General features: G+C 46.2%; 2 protein-coding genes across 2 annotated transcripts in view; one reads left to right on the plus strand and one right to left on the minus strand.

Annotated features, from left to right (window-relative positions):
* Nucleotides 1-2,425, plus strand: part of LOC137608632 (sphingosine 1-phosphate receptor 3) — a 2,918-nt gene extending 493 nt beyond the window's left edge. The window contains exon 2 of the mRNA XM_068335137.1: nt 1-2,425. This exon is cut by the window's left edge and continues 48 nt beyond it. Within this exon, the coding sequence (XP_068191238.1) occupies nt 6-1,121 (1,116 nt within the window). The 5' untranslated portion in view covers nt 1-5 and the 3' untranslated portion in view covers nt 1,122-2,425.
* Nucleotides 2,426-2,658: 233 nt separating this feature from the next.
* On the minus strand, nt 2,659-14,479 carry shc3 (SHC (Src homology 2 domain containing) transforming protein 3). The gene is made up of 12 exons (XM_068335136.1): nt 13,319-14,479; nt 11,429-11,499; nt 10,426-10,489; nt 9,335-9,454; nt 9,085-9,138; nt 8,926-8,977; nt 6,567-6,696; nt 6,271-6,424; nt 6,095-6,191; nt 5,856-6,011; nt 4,999-5,336; nt 2,659-4,911 (listed from the first exon to the last, which is right to left on the minus strand). The coding sequence occupies exons 1-12, from the start codon at nt 13,898-13,900 to the stop codon at nt 4,783-4,785; spliced, it is 1,947 nt and encodes a 648-aa protein (XP_068191237.1). The 5' UTR covers nt 13,901-14,479; the 3' UTR covers nt 2,659-4,782.
* Nucleotides 14,480-17,945: the final 3,466 nt, after the last annotated feature.

The raw sequence follows: 17,945 nt of genomic DNA on the forward strand, positions 1-17,945 counted from the left end.
CCAGGATGATCCACCCTCAGATTTACCTCCACTACAACTACACGGGGAAGCTGGACCACCGGCCCGGCGTGGGCGCCCGGTCCGGCCCGGTGGACACCAACACTGTGGTGTTCCTCATCATCTGCAGCTTCATCGTCCTGGAGAACCTCACGGTGCTGGTGGCCGTCTGGAGGAACCAGCGCTTCCACAACCGCATGTACTTCTTCATCGGCAACCTGGCGCTGTGCGACCTGCTGGCCGGCGTGGCCTACCTGGTCAACCTGCTCATGTCCGGGGAGAAGACCCTGCAGCTGTCGCCCGTCCTCTGGTTCGTCAGGGAGGGGAGCATGTTTGTCACGCTGGGCGCCTCCATCTTCAGCCTCCTGGCCATCGCCATCGAGAGACACCTGACCATGATCAAGATGAGGCCCTACGATGCCAACAAGAACTACCGGGTCTTCCTGCTGATCGGGACCTGCTGGATTATCGCCATCGGTCTGGGGGCGTTGCCAATCCTGGGCTGGAACTGCTTGGGCGATCTCCCCGACTGCTCCACTGTCCTCCCCCTCTACACCAAGAAGTACGTCGCCTTCTGCATCATCGTGTTCATGCTCCTGCTCTTAGCCATGTCCATCCTCTACGCGCGCATCTACATCCTGGTCAAGTCCAGCAGCCGCAAGGTGAGCAAGCACGGCAACTCGGAGCACGCCATGTCGCTGCTGCGCACCGTCATCATCGTGGTCGGGGTCTGCATTGCCTGCTGGACCCCCATCTTCGTCCTCCTGCTGCTGGATGTGGCCTGCGAGCGCCGTTGCCCCATCCTCTACAAAGCAGACTGGTTTATCGCCGTGGCGGTGCTCAACTCGGCCATGAACCCGGTCATTTATACCCTGGCTAGTCGCGAGATGAGGCGGGCCTTCCTGGGGCTGGTTTGCGGCGTCTGCCTCCGGGGGAAGGCGTCGGTCGGTGGGAGTAGACCGTCCCTGGAGAACAGTAGGAGTAAGTCATGGAGCAGCCAGAACAACCACAACCAGAGCCAGAGGAGCCCCAGGCCTGAGAAGGACCAGGAGGCCGACCCAGGGGGCTGCCAGGCGCCCGTGGTGGCAGGGGAGGCCTGCCAGGGGGGCGACAGGAAGGACTAACTAAAGGAGGACGTAACTCTACCGGAAGGTGAAGGTAGGGCGTCCAGGGTAGAAGGTGAAGGTAGGGCGTCCAGGGTAGAAGGTGAAGGTAGGGCGTCCAGGGTAGAAGGTGATGGTAGGGTAGAAGGTTAAGGTAGGGCGTCCAGGGTAGAAGGTGAGGGTAGGGCGTCCAGGGTAGAAGGTGAAGGTAGGGCGTCCAGGGTAGAAGGTGAAGGTAGGGCGTCCAGGGTAGAAGGTGAAGGTAGGGCGTCCAGGGTAGAAGGTGATGGTAGGATAGAAGGTGAAGGTAGGGCGTCCAGGGTAGAAGGTGAAGGTAGGGCGTCCAGGGTAGAAGGTGATGGTAGGGCGTTCAGGGTAGAAGGCAAAGGTAGGGTATCTATTGTGATTGTATAAATGAAGGACTTCTTGAAGGAAACAGAAACTAAAGGCTGAAGCTGCAGGGCAGCAAATTCTGTTATTCTTCATACAGTATATACAGGAGATATATATATATATATATATATATATATATACAGGAGATATATATATATGTACACACACAATATATTTATACTATATACTGTATATATATATATATATATAAACACTGACTGGAAGTTCATTACAATCCGTGTTTTGCATTAATTATGAGGCAATATGTTTAACGTAAGATCGTATTTCATGACTGCATGTCTAACCTGCTAACCAAAGGTATTCTTTCTCATAGCATGACGAATAAATGTTAACTTTAACCAAACAAAGTGACGAAAACGTCTAACATGAGTCAATAAAAACATGCAGTTTGTAAATTGTAATTAAGGAGAAGTGATTGTGATGTAATTTATTGTGTACACATGTTGTATTCACAGCCTGTATTAAACTGTTGTCATGAGATCAGAAGCAGAGCTGCTTCCTCTTTGGTTCACATGAACAGCTGCTTTAAAAGTGAGGTTCGCATGCCCCCTGCTGGTGAACCGCGGTAACCACACCCACACTGCTTTATATTAGTGGACCGGTACCGGTCCGTGGGTCAGTGAACTGAAACTCCCAAGCAAGCAGAACCAACAAGAAACAAATGTTGGTGTGACTTTACGAGAACGCTGCTAATAAAGTTGATACAAATTCTGTTCACCTTTATGATTAGATTTAGATAAAAAAGTTTTTACGCTCATATCGTTTAATTTTGTTGAATTTATCCGCCACACGTTGACGTTGAACCGGTCCATTTGTTGACCGCTGGTTTAGAACATGAAGTTTTCAGCTGCAGGTGACGACGGCGGATTATCTGATTGCAACTTCAAATCAACTGGATGACATGACTGGACTTTTAGACGCTGCTTTGCTAAATACTGCTGTAGCAGGACAACAATAGAGCTTATACACATTCACAGTTTTATTGCCAACAGTCATACAGAATAAAGATCAACTCATACAACCAAAAAGATCGAATCTGTAAACATCATTTGGACTTGAGTCTATTTTTATTTTTTTATTTATATCTGTTCCAAAATAGTGACTTTCTGAACGACTCCCTCTGACAAAGATTAATATTTAGAATCTGGAAATGAAACATTTATAATATATAGTAGAGGGGTGGGGGTAGAAACAGAGAGAGAGGAAACGGAAGTCTCAAGCAGCAACACGCAGCAAAGGGCGAAAACACGACCTCTAGTGAACAGGCATGCCCCATCGAAGATCAGCTATTGCACTTTGAAGAGAAAGAACCAAAAATACCATTTGTACAAATAAAAGGCACATTTTCATCAACAGAAGTCTGGAAAGAAGCCATGTTGGGTTCGTGTCCCAGAATGTCTGCTTGTCGTTTCTTTATGCCACACAGTAAAATTTCTAACAGATTCACAGACGCAGTTCTAAAACGTTTTCCGGGGTAATTATACAGAAATAAAATAAAATCCTTTTTTTGTTTTTTGCACATAGCAAAAATTAGCGTGTAGTTTCTTCTCTAGAGATGTTAGATTTGATAAATTATGTCACGAAGGATTCCAGGAAATAAAAATTCAAGGTGGATTTTACTGGAATAAATGATATTTTAGCATTTTCTGGTGTTTTTCCTGGACACAAAGGATGGAGGAATGGTTTACGGGCGTGAATTAAACGGACGCGTCGTTGGAAACTTCTCTGGTCCAGATCTGCTCTGTGCTGAAACGTGTTGATGTGAGATTCTTGAACTCTTACACCCCCCCCACCCCCCTTGCAGCAAAATACAGGCACGTTATATTACATTGCATCTGTCTTGTCAAACTTATTGAACACATGCTGATTTTGGTTCAATCGAAGTGGTCCAGTGCATATCACACGCAATGCTCCGTTCATTTGGTTTCCACTGACTCCAGTACAGTCAAAGGAGCAAATTTTAAAAGACTGTTACTGTTCCAAAATGTTGATTCCCATTCTGCAAAAAAACAAAACAAAACTCAAATAACTATAATAAAGTTTTGTTCTTCAAAATGCAAAATGAACTCTGACCTGTCAAGCATTAATGGCTGAAAATCTAGACTATAATATTTCAAGCAACACACAGCCAGCACCTCCTGCTGCAAGTGATGACAGGACTGAAATGTGGCTGTGGCGACACCTAGTGGCGACAGCGAGGTACTACATCAGAGAGGATGACCGAAAGGTGGACGAATAAAAACCAACCTGTTGACTCAGAACTCAGTAAAAATATTGAAACGCGCCCCAACAAGTTGGTAATCCGGTAATCCTTCTGATTGTGCTCTTCGTTTGTGATCATTCCCATGGTAATGATAATTTTGAAAAGTAGACAAAGAAAACGTCAAAAAAATTTCATCCAGAATGAGGACACCGCGTGACTCAAGCCCCAGAACGAATCACCGACTAAACACCGAAAAGAATCCAGAGAAACCGATTCAGAAATAATCACTGGTTGAAAAGCAGAAATATTTTACAGTGTCAGCAACACGAGCACCTCTTCCAAATAAAGGGGTATCAAGGTTCACGAACAATGTCCACAAGAACAGCGGATTTAAGTCATGCGACTGCAGTGACACGAGAAAATACTTTTGTAAAAAAAAGGTTTATCTGTAAAGCCATTGACAGCACGATGAAGGATGTCTGCACCCGACACTGTGTGACTACTGCGAAGCGAAACATCCAGCTCACCCCCCCCACCCCCCCAACCCCCATGAAAAGCAGCGGAGCCGCCGTCGCGCCGCCGGCGGGATTAAAAGGACAAAGTGATTCATCGTAAACGGCGTTCGTTGTCCAAACGGTTCCGGTTTTCTCCACCAACCGCCAACGGTTCCTGTAGAAACGTGGTTGTGCTTGACAGACAGAACTAAAACTAAAACTTTAGGCTTTTATTCTAAAATACTCTTGTTACACCTCTTTGAGGTTCGATTTGCACTTCAGCTAAACTACAAGAACTCGTCTTTTTACCTCTCCAAACACCAAATCCAGATTTTTATGTCCAAATGCACCCAGATCTTCTCAAAAATATAGCATTTCAGTCATCACAACAAAAATCACAACAGTTCTAGAAATATTTTATGCGTAACAAGTCTTGCGTCTCCCAGCGTCTCATAAAGTCTCACAAAGTCTCCCAGAAACGCCGCTGGCTTCCCCTCACGTTTGAACCTTAAAAGTTCCAGGATGGAAGGAGGCGGTCCGGAGCGTGGCGATCCCTCAGGCGTGGGCGCCATCACTGTTTCCTTCCAACCGGCTGCAGGAGACACAGTTCACTCCCCGCCGACACGATGGGCAGACTGTTGTCACGGTGATGGCCAATGAGATGGCTTATGCTGTCAAACACGTGATCCCTCGTCCGTACCTGGAGACAGGAAGACTCCTTTAAAACCCTCCCGCTCTCTGACATCATCGGTCGGCGCCGGCCGCGGCAGCTTGGCCCCCGCCTTACCGTGCCTTTGGGGTCCACCAGCAGGAGGTGTTTGGCCAGTCCGTTGTGCATCCCCGACAGGACGTAGGACCCCGGGTTGGTGGTGCTCTTGCGCACCAGGAAGTCGCCGTCGTCCTTCAGCAGCTTCTCGGCATCGCGGCGGCTCATGATCCCGTGGTACCACGTCTGGCCCTCCAGCTCCTCCTGCGCCCTGAAGGCCAGCGAGCGCACCAGGAGGGGGCTGGAGTTGTCGACGGACGCCGCCTTGTGAAGACCGTAAGCCTGTTGGGACTGGGGTTGGCCCGGGGGCGGAGGCGGCGGCGGCTGGGACTGCGACTGGATGGCGTCCTCGAAAGGCTCTGGTGTGAGGGGAACACAGGAGGGACAAACACCTGATGCAGACGTGCAGAACGGTTCTGGTAAAACCCTTCAAACCGGCTGTCGTACTCGTAGGAAAACCAGATTATCTGGTAATCTGGATGCGTCACATTCTGACCGCGACAATCATGAGTCGTCAGCAAAGAAAAGTTCCTCTCAGCGTCCACACAGGTGGATTAAAACCTTCTGTAATCTCCCGGATTAGAACCTCGTCAGCTGAAGCAACAGGAAGTGAAGGTTCCTGTGTTCAGCTGACAGAAGAAGAGCGGCGCGTTCACGCTAACGTGTAATTCACACGTCTTCACGTATGTGAGCTGATATTAATAACAGGGCTGAGTTTCCTCCGATTGTCTTCACGCCGATACGCTGTAATTAGACCGTCCCTGAGGAACCCTGTCATTAAGCGCCTTGATGAGAACGTCGCGCGGCGCCGTTCTACCAGCGCTTCCGCTCCTGAACCGACATCACATGACCATCGGAACGCGCTAACTGACACTCACTCATGTCGAACAGGTCCTTCTGGGGGCTTTCCGCCTCGGCCTGGATGGCGGCGAGGACCTGGGCGTCGATCTGCTGCGTGTTGACGTACGCCGGCATGTCTCCGGTCTTGGGGGGCGGAGCTTTGCTCTCAGGCAGGCTGCTGATGTCGAAGGATCCTGCGATAGAGAAACGGGTCACTCGCCGTGCGGAAAGCGGCTCACGCCTTCAGGGTCACGTGACGTGACGTGACGCCTCTCACCCTGCTGGATGAAGACGGGTTTGCGTTCGTCGCCCCAGTTCTCGCCGCCGCAGTGACGCCCCTGGTAGTACGTCTGATCCACGGACGCCGGCACCCCCTGGAGACACGTGGGAAGAAGAAGAAGCTCGAACCTCCGATGGAACAAACGTGATTCCGTGCGTTCCATCCGGCGTTACCTGGCAGCCGTCCAGCGCTGGATTCTGATTGGCCAGCCGTGCGTCAATGAAGCCTCCAGGGGGGGGCATCTTGCCAGGGATGTTGTTGTAGTACGGATGCTCCGTCGGCTCCTCCTCCTCCTCCGGCCAGGGTAACTCCTCCATGTTTAACACCCTGAGGAGAAAAGGGGCGGGATCATCAACTCACTTTGGATCGTCGTGCTTCCTGTCATTCCTATCCGCCGTCTCTTTCTCAGTACTTCCTGTCTGTTGTTCCTTTCCTTACTCCTCCTCTGAGGTAATCTGATTACTTTTACCTGTCGTGGCTGGAGGACAGTTTGCTGGACGGACACTGGAGGTACTGCTGGAAGCGGAGGTCAAAGGCCTGGCCGATGGTGCTGATGACGTCCTGGGCCAAGCCGTCAGAACACTCCAGGATGTGACACGCTGAGGAGGAAGAGGAACCCGTTAACGGATTCAAATACACCGTGGACACGCTGAAGCCACTCCCCTACGAGGATCCTACTCCAAAAGCAGTGTAGGTATGAACTGATCTCCTGTAGGGGGCAGTAGTGCTGGGTTTAGACGAGCTGTCGGCGTCAATCACACGAGAATAAGACAGGAAGAGACAAGAAGACGATCGCTAACCTCTCAGACTCTACAGAGAACGTTTTAATGTTGTCAAATGTAGACGTTGAACATGGTTGTTTATCCACGAATAAATTATTTTGCCATTTAAAACCTTCTTTTCAGCGTTGTTTGTGTCATTTTATAGAAATAAACAACTGTTAGGATGTTTGAGGCATAACTAAAGCTGAAATGTTAGCATCACAGTCTCTGTTCTGCTCGATTCGCCTCGTTTTCTTCGTATTTTTGGTCAAGAATGTTTTTTGCTGAAACCAGCTGATGTTCTACTCACTAAAGAACCCAAAAGACTAGAAACTAAAAATTTTGCCAATGAAAGAGTAGAGTCTAAACTTTCCTTTTCTAGTTTTACTGTGTTTACAGACATAGAACTCAATATTGTGTGGGTCTTAAAACATCAGTGAAAATGCTGTAAAACGCTGACGGTACAATTCAGTCAATTCAAAAAAATTTATTTATTTATTTATTTATTTATTCGTCCCCAGGGGGCAACTGAAGGCACCTGAAGCACGATTGGTGCACAAAAAAGAAAAGCAGAGTGCAAATGTGTGTTGGTTTGAAGGGTGTAAAAGTACAAATATACAATGTAAACATAAACAATAAACATAAATAATAACGAATAGCATAAATACATTGTTTATTTGAAATAATAAATCAAAAACTAGTTAGTTTAAAACCGAGTTAGTAAGTTAGTTACAGTAGTTAGTTAGTTCAAATACTAGTTTAAAACTGAGGTAGTTAGATAGTAAGTTCAAAAACTAGTTAGTTTAAAACCAAGTTAGTTGGTTAGTAAGTTACTGTAGTTAGTTATAGTAGTTACCGTATTTTTTGCACTATAAGGCGCACCTACAAGCCTAAAATTTTCTCATAAACCCGTCGTGCGCCTTATAATCCGGTGCATCTTATATATGGATTAATATTCATATTAATATTGGTTAAAAACATGATCGCTGAAAAAAAGCCGGCAGTCTGGCTGCCAGTCATACCGCACTCCGCCACCAGAGGCGCACCCTCACAAGGCACTCGGGCCCACGCCCCCTAACAACGGTAGTCAAGGGGCGTCACCGAAGTCCCGGCTCTGACTTAGCTGCTCTCAGACGGTAGAGCAGACTGTAGGAGCACCGGGGATTACGTAGGAAAACATAAGGAACTTTTAACAATTCTATTAATAAAGTTTGACTGACTGACTGATCTCAGTATTTCCTAACTATTTGGTGTCGGAAATAACCCACTTTAAACTCAATTGGTCTTAAAAATGCCATTGTGTTGTCATCTGGAATCTAGTGACGGTCCATTCTATCAGTCTGTGGAAACACACGGAGAAACTGACATAAAGGTGAATGAAAGACCCTCAAAGCTGAACTTCCAGCCTTTTCGGAAATTTCAAGAGCAGAGTCACTGCTAGACAAAGGTGTCCTGTGTGCTGCAATTGATTTACAAATGTAGTTGATATCTCTGGGGGGGCGGCGGAGGGGCGCATTCAGGCTTGTGTATTCTGTCTGCAGAGACGATCGAAACAATATTTAATTAATAAACGAAGACGAACGTCAGAGCTTAAATATCTGCTTCGAACTTCAGATCAGGAAATAATCCGCTCTGTTCGCACTGACTGCACTCGCAATGAATTTAACCAGTTTTTAATGTCAGGTTTTTTAATATGCGTGTTGACTTCTTTCTAAGATGGTAAAATGATCAAGTGATCAGGTTTCCTTGATGAGGCTCAGAATGGCTTATTGATATAACATTAGGGGCCATTCAAAGGTAGTCAGGAAGTCATGAATGCAATCATGACTGTCTGAGCAGCGCGGCTCCATCTAGTGGACGGATTGCGCAACTACAGCCGCTGCAGTTCATCAAATAAATGTTATTTATTTTTTATTGTGTGCGTCTTATAATCCGGTGCTCCTTATATATGAAATAAATTATAAAACAAACAAATTATTGAGGGTGCGCCTTATAGTCCAGTGCGCCTTATAGCGCGGAAAATACTGTAGTTCAAAAACTAGTTAAAAACCTTCGGGGAACACCCACCTCTTCTGTTCACGGGGTCTTTTGCTACATAAGCAACGTAATCTGTGGTGTCCTGAAAAGACAGAAAGCAGCTATAAAACACAATCAGTCCCTCACAATATAATATTTAGTTTAAAAACCAGCGACACGTCACACACAGAGGCATTGTGTGTTACTCACAGGGTCGCCGCCTGACGCAAAGGAGATGGACTGCATGTGGTGATTGGCTATAATCTGTATAGAGAAACATTTCACAGTCGTCAGTGAACGCCTCTTACTACCAGAAACACGTTCACTTCATTCAACACGTAAACCGTAAACTCTGACGACACGCCGGGAGTATCCAGCGCTTAGCGTTATTAGTTTAGCAAAAAGACGAGAAGAAGAAGTCCAGAGCCTGATCACATGACGCCCTGCGGTGTTCACCAACCTGTTTGCCGTCAGGGGTCATCAGGTTTAGGCTGCTAGTGGACACGTTCAGGTTGATGGACATCCCAGCGAATTGCAGGTTGCTCTTCCCCAGGATGCTGGACAGCGCTTTGGACGGCGGCTGGGAGGGACGGAGGACAAACCCATTTACAGCAGAGGATGGAAGGCTAAATGCTAACTACCGCCAGCAGCTAGCAAACCTGATTAACTCCGCCTCCTAGCACCTCAGGGTTCACCTGTGGACGTGTTCAAAAACGTCGATTACAGGATGAACATTTATCGAGCTAACACGAACGCTATCTGCTGCGTGCTGGAGATGAGGAAGACAGCGGCGATGATGAAGAAGAGCAGGCCCATGTCACCACAGTGCCTAAAGAACATTATCTTATGTGCAGAATCTATTCTGAGGGGAGTCGCCTGCGCTGATTCGCCGTTCCCTTCCCAAACCTGAGATCTGGACGAGCCAGAGAGCAGAGTGATGCTTCATTTCACACCACACACACACACACACACACACACACACACACACACACACACACACACACACAACAGTTCGGTCTCCTGATCACAGATATTGTGCACTACATGAGTCACTAAGCACTGTGCATGGTGTGCAATGCATCGTGGGCCGGAGCTACGCCCACACATATAGTCTCATACCTCTTCATCTCTCTCTCTCTCTCTCTCTCATCATGTCTCCCTCTCTCTTCCTTTTCTTTTGGCATGAGGGAAGCGTAAACAAATATCCAATGACTCCTTTTCTTCTCTGGATCTTCACTGACATCCGTTTTCTCTGCTCTCAGGCGGAATCCAAACGACCCGCGTCAGCGTGAACACAAAACCCCATGGACTGACATCGGATTTGGGTGACGATCTGGATTGGACGGCTGAGCATGAAGGCTAACATGTTTTGGGGTTGTTTTTTTTGCATAGAGGAAGTTCTGAGTCAACAAAACACAATGATCAGGTGATCACGAGCTGCAAAAGCTAACAGCTAACAGCCGTCCTCCATCATGTCCTGCTTTCATTCTTCCGTTTGGATTTGACAACTCAGAGTTGTGTCTTCACTCCATCTCTCTGACCATCCCTTACCTTTCTCTTCCGTAGAGCTCCTTTGGTCCCTGGGACAGCCTCACACACCAGGCTGATGGCTTCCCTGGGGGGTGGGGGGGACAAAACATTAAACAAAATATTATTAATGGTGGGATGTTCTGAGTGATGGGTGTAGCTCAAAGATAGAAGCTAGCAGCCAGCAGTTTACTGCTAGCAGCTAGCTAGTTTAATTGAGCGTTTTCTTCATCATTTAGTACAAGATAAATAAAATTTTTGCTTCTACTTTTCCACAGATGTAGAATTTGAACACATAAATAAAGGGAACTAATAGAAAAACACTTCATTTCCAGGACCCCTGAGCTCCACAGGTTGTTAGACATTAAATTAATTCACCTCGACCACAAGAGACAATCAATATTCAATAAGCAGTGTAAAACGTTTATAAGGCGCCATAGGGAATATAGAAGAGTCCTGCATCTGTATCCATTACACACACACACACACACACACACACACACACACACACACACGCACACACACACACACACACACACACACACGCACACACACACACACACACACACACACACACACAGACATGCTGTTGTGTGGATTTTCCAGCTCCTGTTAGCCTGAACTCTCTTCAGGAAGTCAAGCGTTAAACGGAACGCGACACACAATCTCATTGGCTGACGGCACTTCGCTGCACATTAGTCAATGACAGAGGAAACCTGACATCTCTAAATAAACATGACATCAGAATGATGGTTATTTACTAAAGCATTACTGTATTAGCTGTATGGTCTGTGAGTCGCTAATTATAACATTACCTCTCGCACTAGATTAGCATCAATTTATTATTTAAGTTCATTCATGAGGAAACCGTGAGATATTGTGTGAATAAACTTTAGTGGGTGTGTGTGTGTGTGTGTGTGTGTGTTTGTTCTCTCTGTAGAAAGCACAATTTATGCCCATGGATTTGACTTAAAGGAAATGTAACCTTGTGATGAGGTCAAAAGGTCAGAGGTCAGGCTGAACGTACCTTGTAATTTGTGATCTTGTGGTGAAATCGAGTGACCTCATCGATCGAAGGACTTCAATGCAGCCCAGATACTGGAAAGCAAAAACACAACACGGTGTGTGTGAAACACACTTATTCAGCTCGTCTTCCTGTTGTTAGCTTCATGCTCGCGTTAGCTTGATCACCTGATGACCTTTGTTTTGCTTTAGTGTTTCTGGAACACTTCCTTCAAATACAACATACAAATGACACTACGACTATATATGGAAACCAATCATGTAACATTAGGGATCCGCCCACTTTGCAGATGGAAGCTCCGCCCCCTCAAATCTCATCGGCAAATCGCTGCTACCCGCTGACAGAATGAGCACGTCTGATGGCGACCTGAAGACCGGATGACCATTGTCGCCACGGAAACGTGTCTGTCGGCATCAGTTGTTTGTGTCACGGAATAACGCAACAACACGCAAAACACATGACACTGTGCAGCACCGCAACACAAATACAACTCTCAAGAGATGATGATGATGACGATGACGATGACGATGACGATGACGATGACGATCATACTACGTCACGTCATCCTGATGATGTCACTGTTTTAGATGTTTCAGGTCAAAGTTTTTGTCCACGTTCAAACTCGTGTGTTTCTCTTAACACACGTGACCGCAGACCTCCTATCCCATAATACCCACTCGACAACAGCTCTCCTGGTGAACATTGAACACATCCTCATCACCTCCTGCAAAAAAAAAAACTTCTCCACCGTTTCCACACATTTGACATTTTTAATGCGTTTTTATTTTTAGAGATCAGGAAGAAAAAGCCAAAAATACATCAAACGGATCTCAACTTGTTGTGGGCGGAGTCTGAGCGGGACGCCATCGCTCTGCTCCACTTGGAAAGAAACACGTCTGAACTTTAAATAAAAAGAATCCACCTGAAAGACGCGTGTAAACCCAATCTGGAACAGGAAGTCACAGCCTCCTCTTGTTGTTGTTGTTGTTTACTGCAGCCGACTTGAAGCTAACGCTAACATGAATCGCGTTCCTGCTGCTGGGGGTGAGAAGCTTGTGTCCCTTTAGAGTAATGGTGCATGATGGGAACGCTTCAGGCTAATTCAAAGAGCTGTGAGCATCAACCCGCTCTGAACTCAATGCACATGGGGGGTGGGGGTGGGGGGTCACGGTACAGGAAGAGAGGGGGTGGGGGCGGCTTTCAGAAGCATCGACTGGACACATGAATGCAGCTGATGGTTCCACACACACACGTTTCTCCATCAACCCCAGCAGGTTGTTACGTTCATCCACCGTCACGGACAAACGTGTGTTTGATGCGTTCCGTAAATACGAGACCACACACACACACACACACACACACACACACACACACACACACGTTTCAGGACCGAACCAACACAAATGGTTTGATCCGTTTTTTCTATTCCAGTGACTCATCGCCCGCGTGATGACATTCAGCCCTCGTAGTCATCTGCCAGCGGCCTTTAAACGGTTAGCGGGCGGCTAGCGTGTGTCCGCCACCCCCCCCCCCACTCCAGTTCCACCATTTCAAACGGCCTGACAGCTCACAGGGATGCACGATGTACGGGAAATAACACGTCGCCATGGTTACGGAAGCATAACACCGCATCTCCACGCAGACAGGATGAACGTTTGCCACAGATAATCGCCGATTTGTTTTCTGAAACATAATATTCTGCGTTCCGTTTATTTCGGGATGCTCGGGCGTCTGTCGTCGCCCGCCTATAGACACCCACTCACGGGCCGCTGGGGCTACATTATGGCCCCCCCCCCATCAATCCCCACTTACAGGAGCTCAGCAGCAGTCAAAAGCAATCAGGTACACACACACACACACACACACACACACACACGAGTGGAGATCACAAACCTTCACAACGTACGTCACTCCAGGACCCGAGATCTTCTCGCTCAGGTGCAGCCATCCCCTGGGGGGTTTGTTCATCAGCCCCCCACCTCCGCCTGGATTCCAGTCCACCCTGCTGGGCTGGGGATCGTCCGGTCTGCTCTTCTTACTGGCGCCGGCGACCGATTCCGACTGCGAGGCCAGGCCACACAGCGACCCGCCCGCCCCAGAGATCGCCATCGCCGAGCAAGGGGTCGGCGCCCCCCCACCCGCCTGCAGCTTCGCCACAGCCAGGTCCTTGACGGCCGACGGCAGACCCTTGATGCCGAGCAAGCTGCCCGAGTTGCTGAATTTCAAGCTGGACACCTTGTTGATGAGGGTGCAGAGGGCGGTGCCTCCATCTTCCAGGTGGTCGGCGCCGTGGTGACCGGAGGCAGCGGTGGCGGCAGAGGAAGACTGGACCTCGCTCGGGGGCGTGTACGACGTTTCGGCTGCGGATTGGGGGGCGGCCGAGACCTTGGGGTTCATGGACAGGCCGTGGAGAAGCTCATCGACGGACGTCACTGACTCATTCCTGAAGCGGTTGTATTTGGTGCGGTGAAGCATACCCTTCCCTCTCTTCCGCCAACCGACGCGCGCCGCCCGCCTCGTTCACAAGCGCGCTGGCAGACGCGGCTGAGCTGCGCTGATTAACCTCTCCTGTAACATAGCAGTGGCGGCGGCAGCGGCGGCACAGGCGGAGAACGCCGTTTAGCAATCACAGGCCAGCTGACTGTAATTCTCTCTGTTGAGGTGGCAGCGCCGGTTTGGTTTGGAGCTGCAGCTGATGCTGATGCTGTCGGTTAAAGTCCAATCTGTCCTCAATGAAATCCAGAGCTGCGATCCAATACGTCGGAGAGGAAGGTAGAGACTCGATCCATGACGACCCAGCGCCGAGGCAGAGGAGGAAGAGGAAGCAGAGGATGGAGGAAATCAGAGACTGCCAGCGTGTTGTTGGGTTTCCAGCGGTGATGCTGATGCTGCTGCTGGTGGTGATGATCAGGAGGAGGAGGAGGATGGTTTCTAGCTATAAAAATCCAGAAAGTAAGAGAACAGAGGAAGGTCTGTGCTGCTGATGATCATGGATGCTGCGAAGGAAGAGCAAATACTCTGCTGCCTGCCTGCCAGCCGGCTCAGAGCAGAAGCATGACTCACTGATCTGAGAAAACCTTCTCAACAAAAGGCTTGCTGAACACTGCAAATCACTTCCTGTTGGAGGGAGAGAAAGAAAAAAAAACCTCCCACTTACAGCACACTAGAACCAATCAATTTTAAAATCCCAATACCATATGAAATCTATGTGATTCGTTTTATTTGGGGGGGGGTTTTCTGAGAGAGAAGCCAGATTCTTCAACTCAATCACCTTAATTATAGCTTGAAGTCATTTTTTATTTCATGAAAACGTGTCAGGAAAAGGTGACGCATATAATAAACTAATTAGAAAAAATGAATCGCAAGTAAAGTAAATGATAAAGTCATATAAAGACTAGCATCCATTTAATTGGCAGTTACGATTTTCTGCTGCAAATGTGGACTTATCTTGAGATAAGATGTCATGATGAAAAAGGAACGTCTATAAATCATTGAGCGCAACAATACAGTAAAATATCAGCGGGACTGGAAACATGCAACATCATTAATAAGTCATCTAGTTAATTTATAACCGCTGCAGAACATCGGCAGACATCCCTCCTGCCTTCACAAGCCTAAAACGACTGATCAATACCTTTAAAATCTATTTTTAATCTGGCACTGAATGGATAAAGAAATCAATTTGATCATAAAATTGATTTTTGAACGAGCAGCACTAACTCTCCATTAATATTCATCAACAAAGGGATAAAACAGCTCGACACTGGAAGCATGAACCGCCTCACAGCTAAAAATGACACTAAAAACCATGATATGAATGACATGAGGAGTCAGTGAAACTAGCAGAATCAGAAAAGGAAACAAAGCCCAGGAGTCTCTCCTCAAAAGCAGCAGTAATGAAGCATCTTTGTCTCCCTGGCAGCGGAAACAACAGCCAGAAACCATTCATGCAAAATGTCCTCAGGAGCATCTACAAAGTCGAAAGACTGACACTCATTCATAAGCAGCTTCCGCTCTCGCTCTGCCGCAGATTTCGCACTGCAGTCCCTCCCAACATCTTTCCTGCTCTGGCAAATATAGAAAAAAAAAAAAAAAACAGCACGTCTGCCTTATCTCCTCAGAAAAAAAAAAAAAGCACAAACGCAAAAGCAGGGGATGAAGACGGACCGTCGCAGATGGAAAGAGGAGGCGAGGACACGGAGGAGAATCGGAGCAGAGGAGGAAAAGGCAGGAAAATGTAGTCGTTTGTGTGAATGGAATCGCAGGGTGGCATACCAATGTTTCTGTGAATGGAAGCGAGGCCTTTCTGCCTCTGCAAGGCAATCCCTCGGGACGGCATGGTCTCATCCAATGAGCAGCCGGCTGGATGACTCATTCAGGGGAGGCTTGCAGAATAGTGGAAGAAACCATTCCAGGAGGCGGGTGCACAGTCGCTCCTCTCCAGGCTAACGTCTAAAAATAATACACGCATCGTCACATGTGACATATCTGCATAATTTAATAAGATATTTTTCTCTTAACGCAATAAGAAAAAAGGACAAACACGCAAATAAGATATGTTAAATAAAAATTCCACCCCCGTGATTGGGACTGTCACCATCAGCACCTTTTTCCACATTCATGTGAACAGTTAGCGCCTCCACTGTTAATTCCTACTTCAGCGCTGATGTGTTTTCTGTCAGACGGCATAAACGCATCATTAATGTTTTCAGAAAGATTTTACTCACACCTCTTTATTTCCTTTTGATGATTATTAGTTTTTAGTCAGGAGGCACATTGTCTGATTGTGTTGAGCTAAAATGAAAATTATTTGAACAAGGAGAAACACTTTCAACAAAAAGATTATCAGTTATTGTCTAAGAGGTTTAATATGAAACTAAGACAGGCTCTAAACACTGAATTATTAACTCATTCATTCTTTTATGCATCCCTTCCTCCTGTATGGAAGGAAGGGATGAATAAATGAATTTATTTTCTGGTTTATTTTCACTCTCAGTTTGCGAGGCATCAAAAAATTTTGACCTATTTTAACTTAATAAATAATATGAACTGATCTGAACGATAATAAATAAATCAATTTGTGAACTGACATATAATTTATATTTTCACGTTAGCAAATAACTTTAATTTAAAAATAAATACCACATCCAAATAATTAGAATTTAACACAGTTAGAAGACTGAAATGAAATAAAATGAAACAACAAAGGCTGATGGGTTGTTTTATTTCTAATAAATCCAGTATTATATGAGACTTGCTTTGCGTCACCAACCAAAATCACTCACTAAAAATAACATAAAAAACCAGTAAGTGATATAAAAAAAGGCCCCATGACAGAAAGCGTCCAACCACAGCTTGGAAAAACAGACCTTATCAGATCAGAACTGTGAAGCAACTGATGGGTCATCAGCTGTTTCCCAACCATCAGAGAGAAACACAGGAAGACCAGTCAAAGAGGAAACGCAGGAAATATCTGGGATAAATAATGATAGTCATTGTTTTCCTGTTCACTCAGTCGTCCTGCGGGTGGTGGTGGCCCCAGGTGGAGCGTCACGAATGACGGGGTGCAGCAGTGGAATAATCAATACAAAATATGACACACAAAAACAGGATTCTGTCCTGTCTGTTTAGAAAACAAGTTTCACTCCGCAATTCAGAAAACTATCATCAGGACCTCTTTTCTTTTTCAAAATAAGAGCATGTTGAAAACCTAATTCATGCACATTAATAAAAGAAAAACATACAAATAATAGCTATTAAATATAAAATGAATATAATGATCCAGACAACCTCAATTTGAAAGCATTTAACAGATTATTATAGTAGATACTTATAAGAAGAAGCAGGAGCATCCTTATTGAACTGTGATCCACTGCAGCTAAATGTGGTTTAATATCCGCCTTATCTCATTTCTCAGACATACATTAGGAGTGAATGAGAAAGAAGAGAGAAAAAAAAGGAAAAGAGCATCCTCTGGAAGGAAAGCCAGGCCGTTCGCTTCTGTTGCCAGGTTACGAAAAACATTCAAAGAAGCAAGAGTTATTTTCAGACGAGCTAGAAGCAAAATAATCAAACTTACAGGAGAGGCAGAAACAGGCAACTGGCGAAATCTGGCAATTCTGTCATATTAAGAAAATGTGTTCCTCATCTGTAACCACAGAACCTCTGGAGAACCGAACCAGGAGTCAAGAACCGACTTGCTGTCACTAGAATCTCACTTTAGAGTTTAAAAAAACCTCTGAGTTTGACACCAAATTCAGTTAGAATGACGGCAATGACAAAATATAATTTTCCTAACATTTAATTTGAAAGAATAATCCGGATATGACGTCACCAAAATGTTTACGTTTTATAAATAAAACGAATAACTATCCTTACCGCATTTGTAATTTTATTTTAACAGATTAAATAAATGTTTAGGAGGATATTCGCCATGAAAATGTTGGATTAAAAGCCCCCAAACTTCGCTGTTTTTTTAACAAAATTACACACGAACAGGTTTAGCATTAGAGGCTAAACT

This window comes from Antennarius striatus, chromosome 15, assembly GCF_040054535.1.
Source record: "Antennarius striatus isolate MH-2024 chromosome 15, ASM4005453v1, whole genome shotgun sequence".
Taxonomy (NCBI): Eukaryota; Metazoa; Chordata; class Actinopteri; order Lophiiformes; family Antennariidae; genus Antennarius; species Antennarius striatus.

Excerpts from the sequence above, each read along its gene's own strand:
- shc3 (XM_068335136.1), bottom strand. The coding sequence starts at position 13,900 with ATGCTTCACCGCACCAAATACAACCGCTTCAGGAATGAGTCAGTGACG. Across the intron at positions 8,978-9,084 it reads TTGCGTCAGGCGGCGACCCT|GACACCACAGATTACGTTGC; the intron begins GTGAGTAACACA and ends CTGTCTTTTCAG. Across the intron at positions 6,012-6,094 it reads ACCCGTCTTCATCCAGCAGG|GATCCTTCGACATCAGCAGC; the intron begins GTGAGAGGCGTC and ends TCTCTATCGCAG.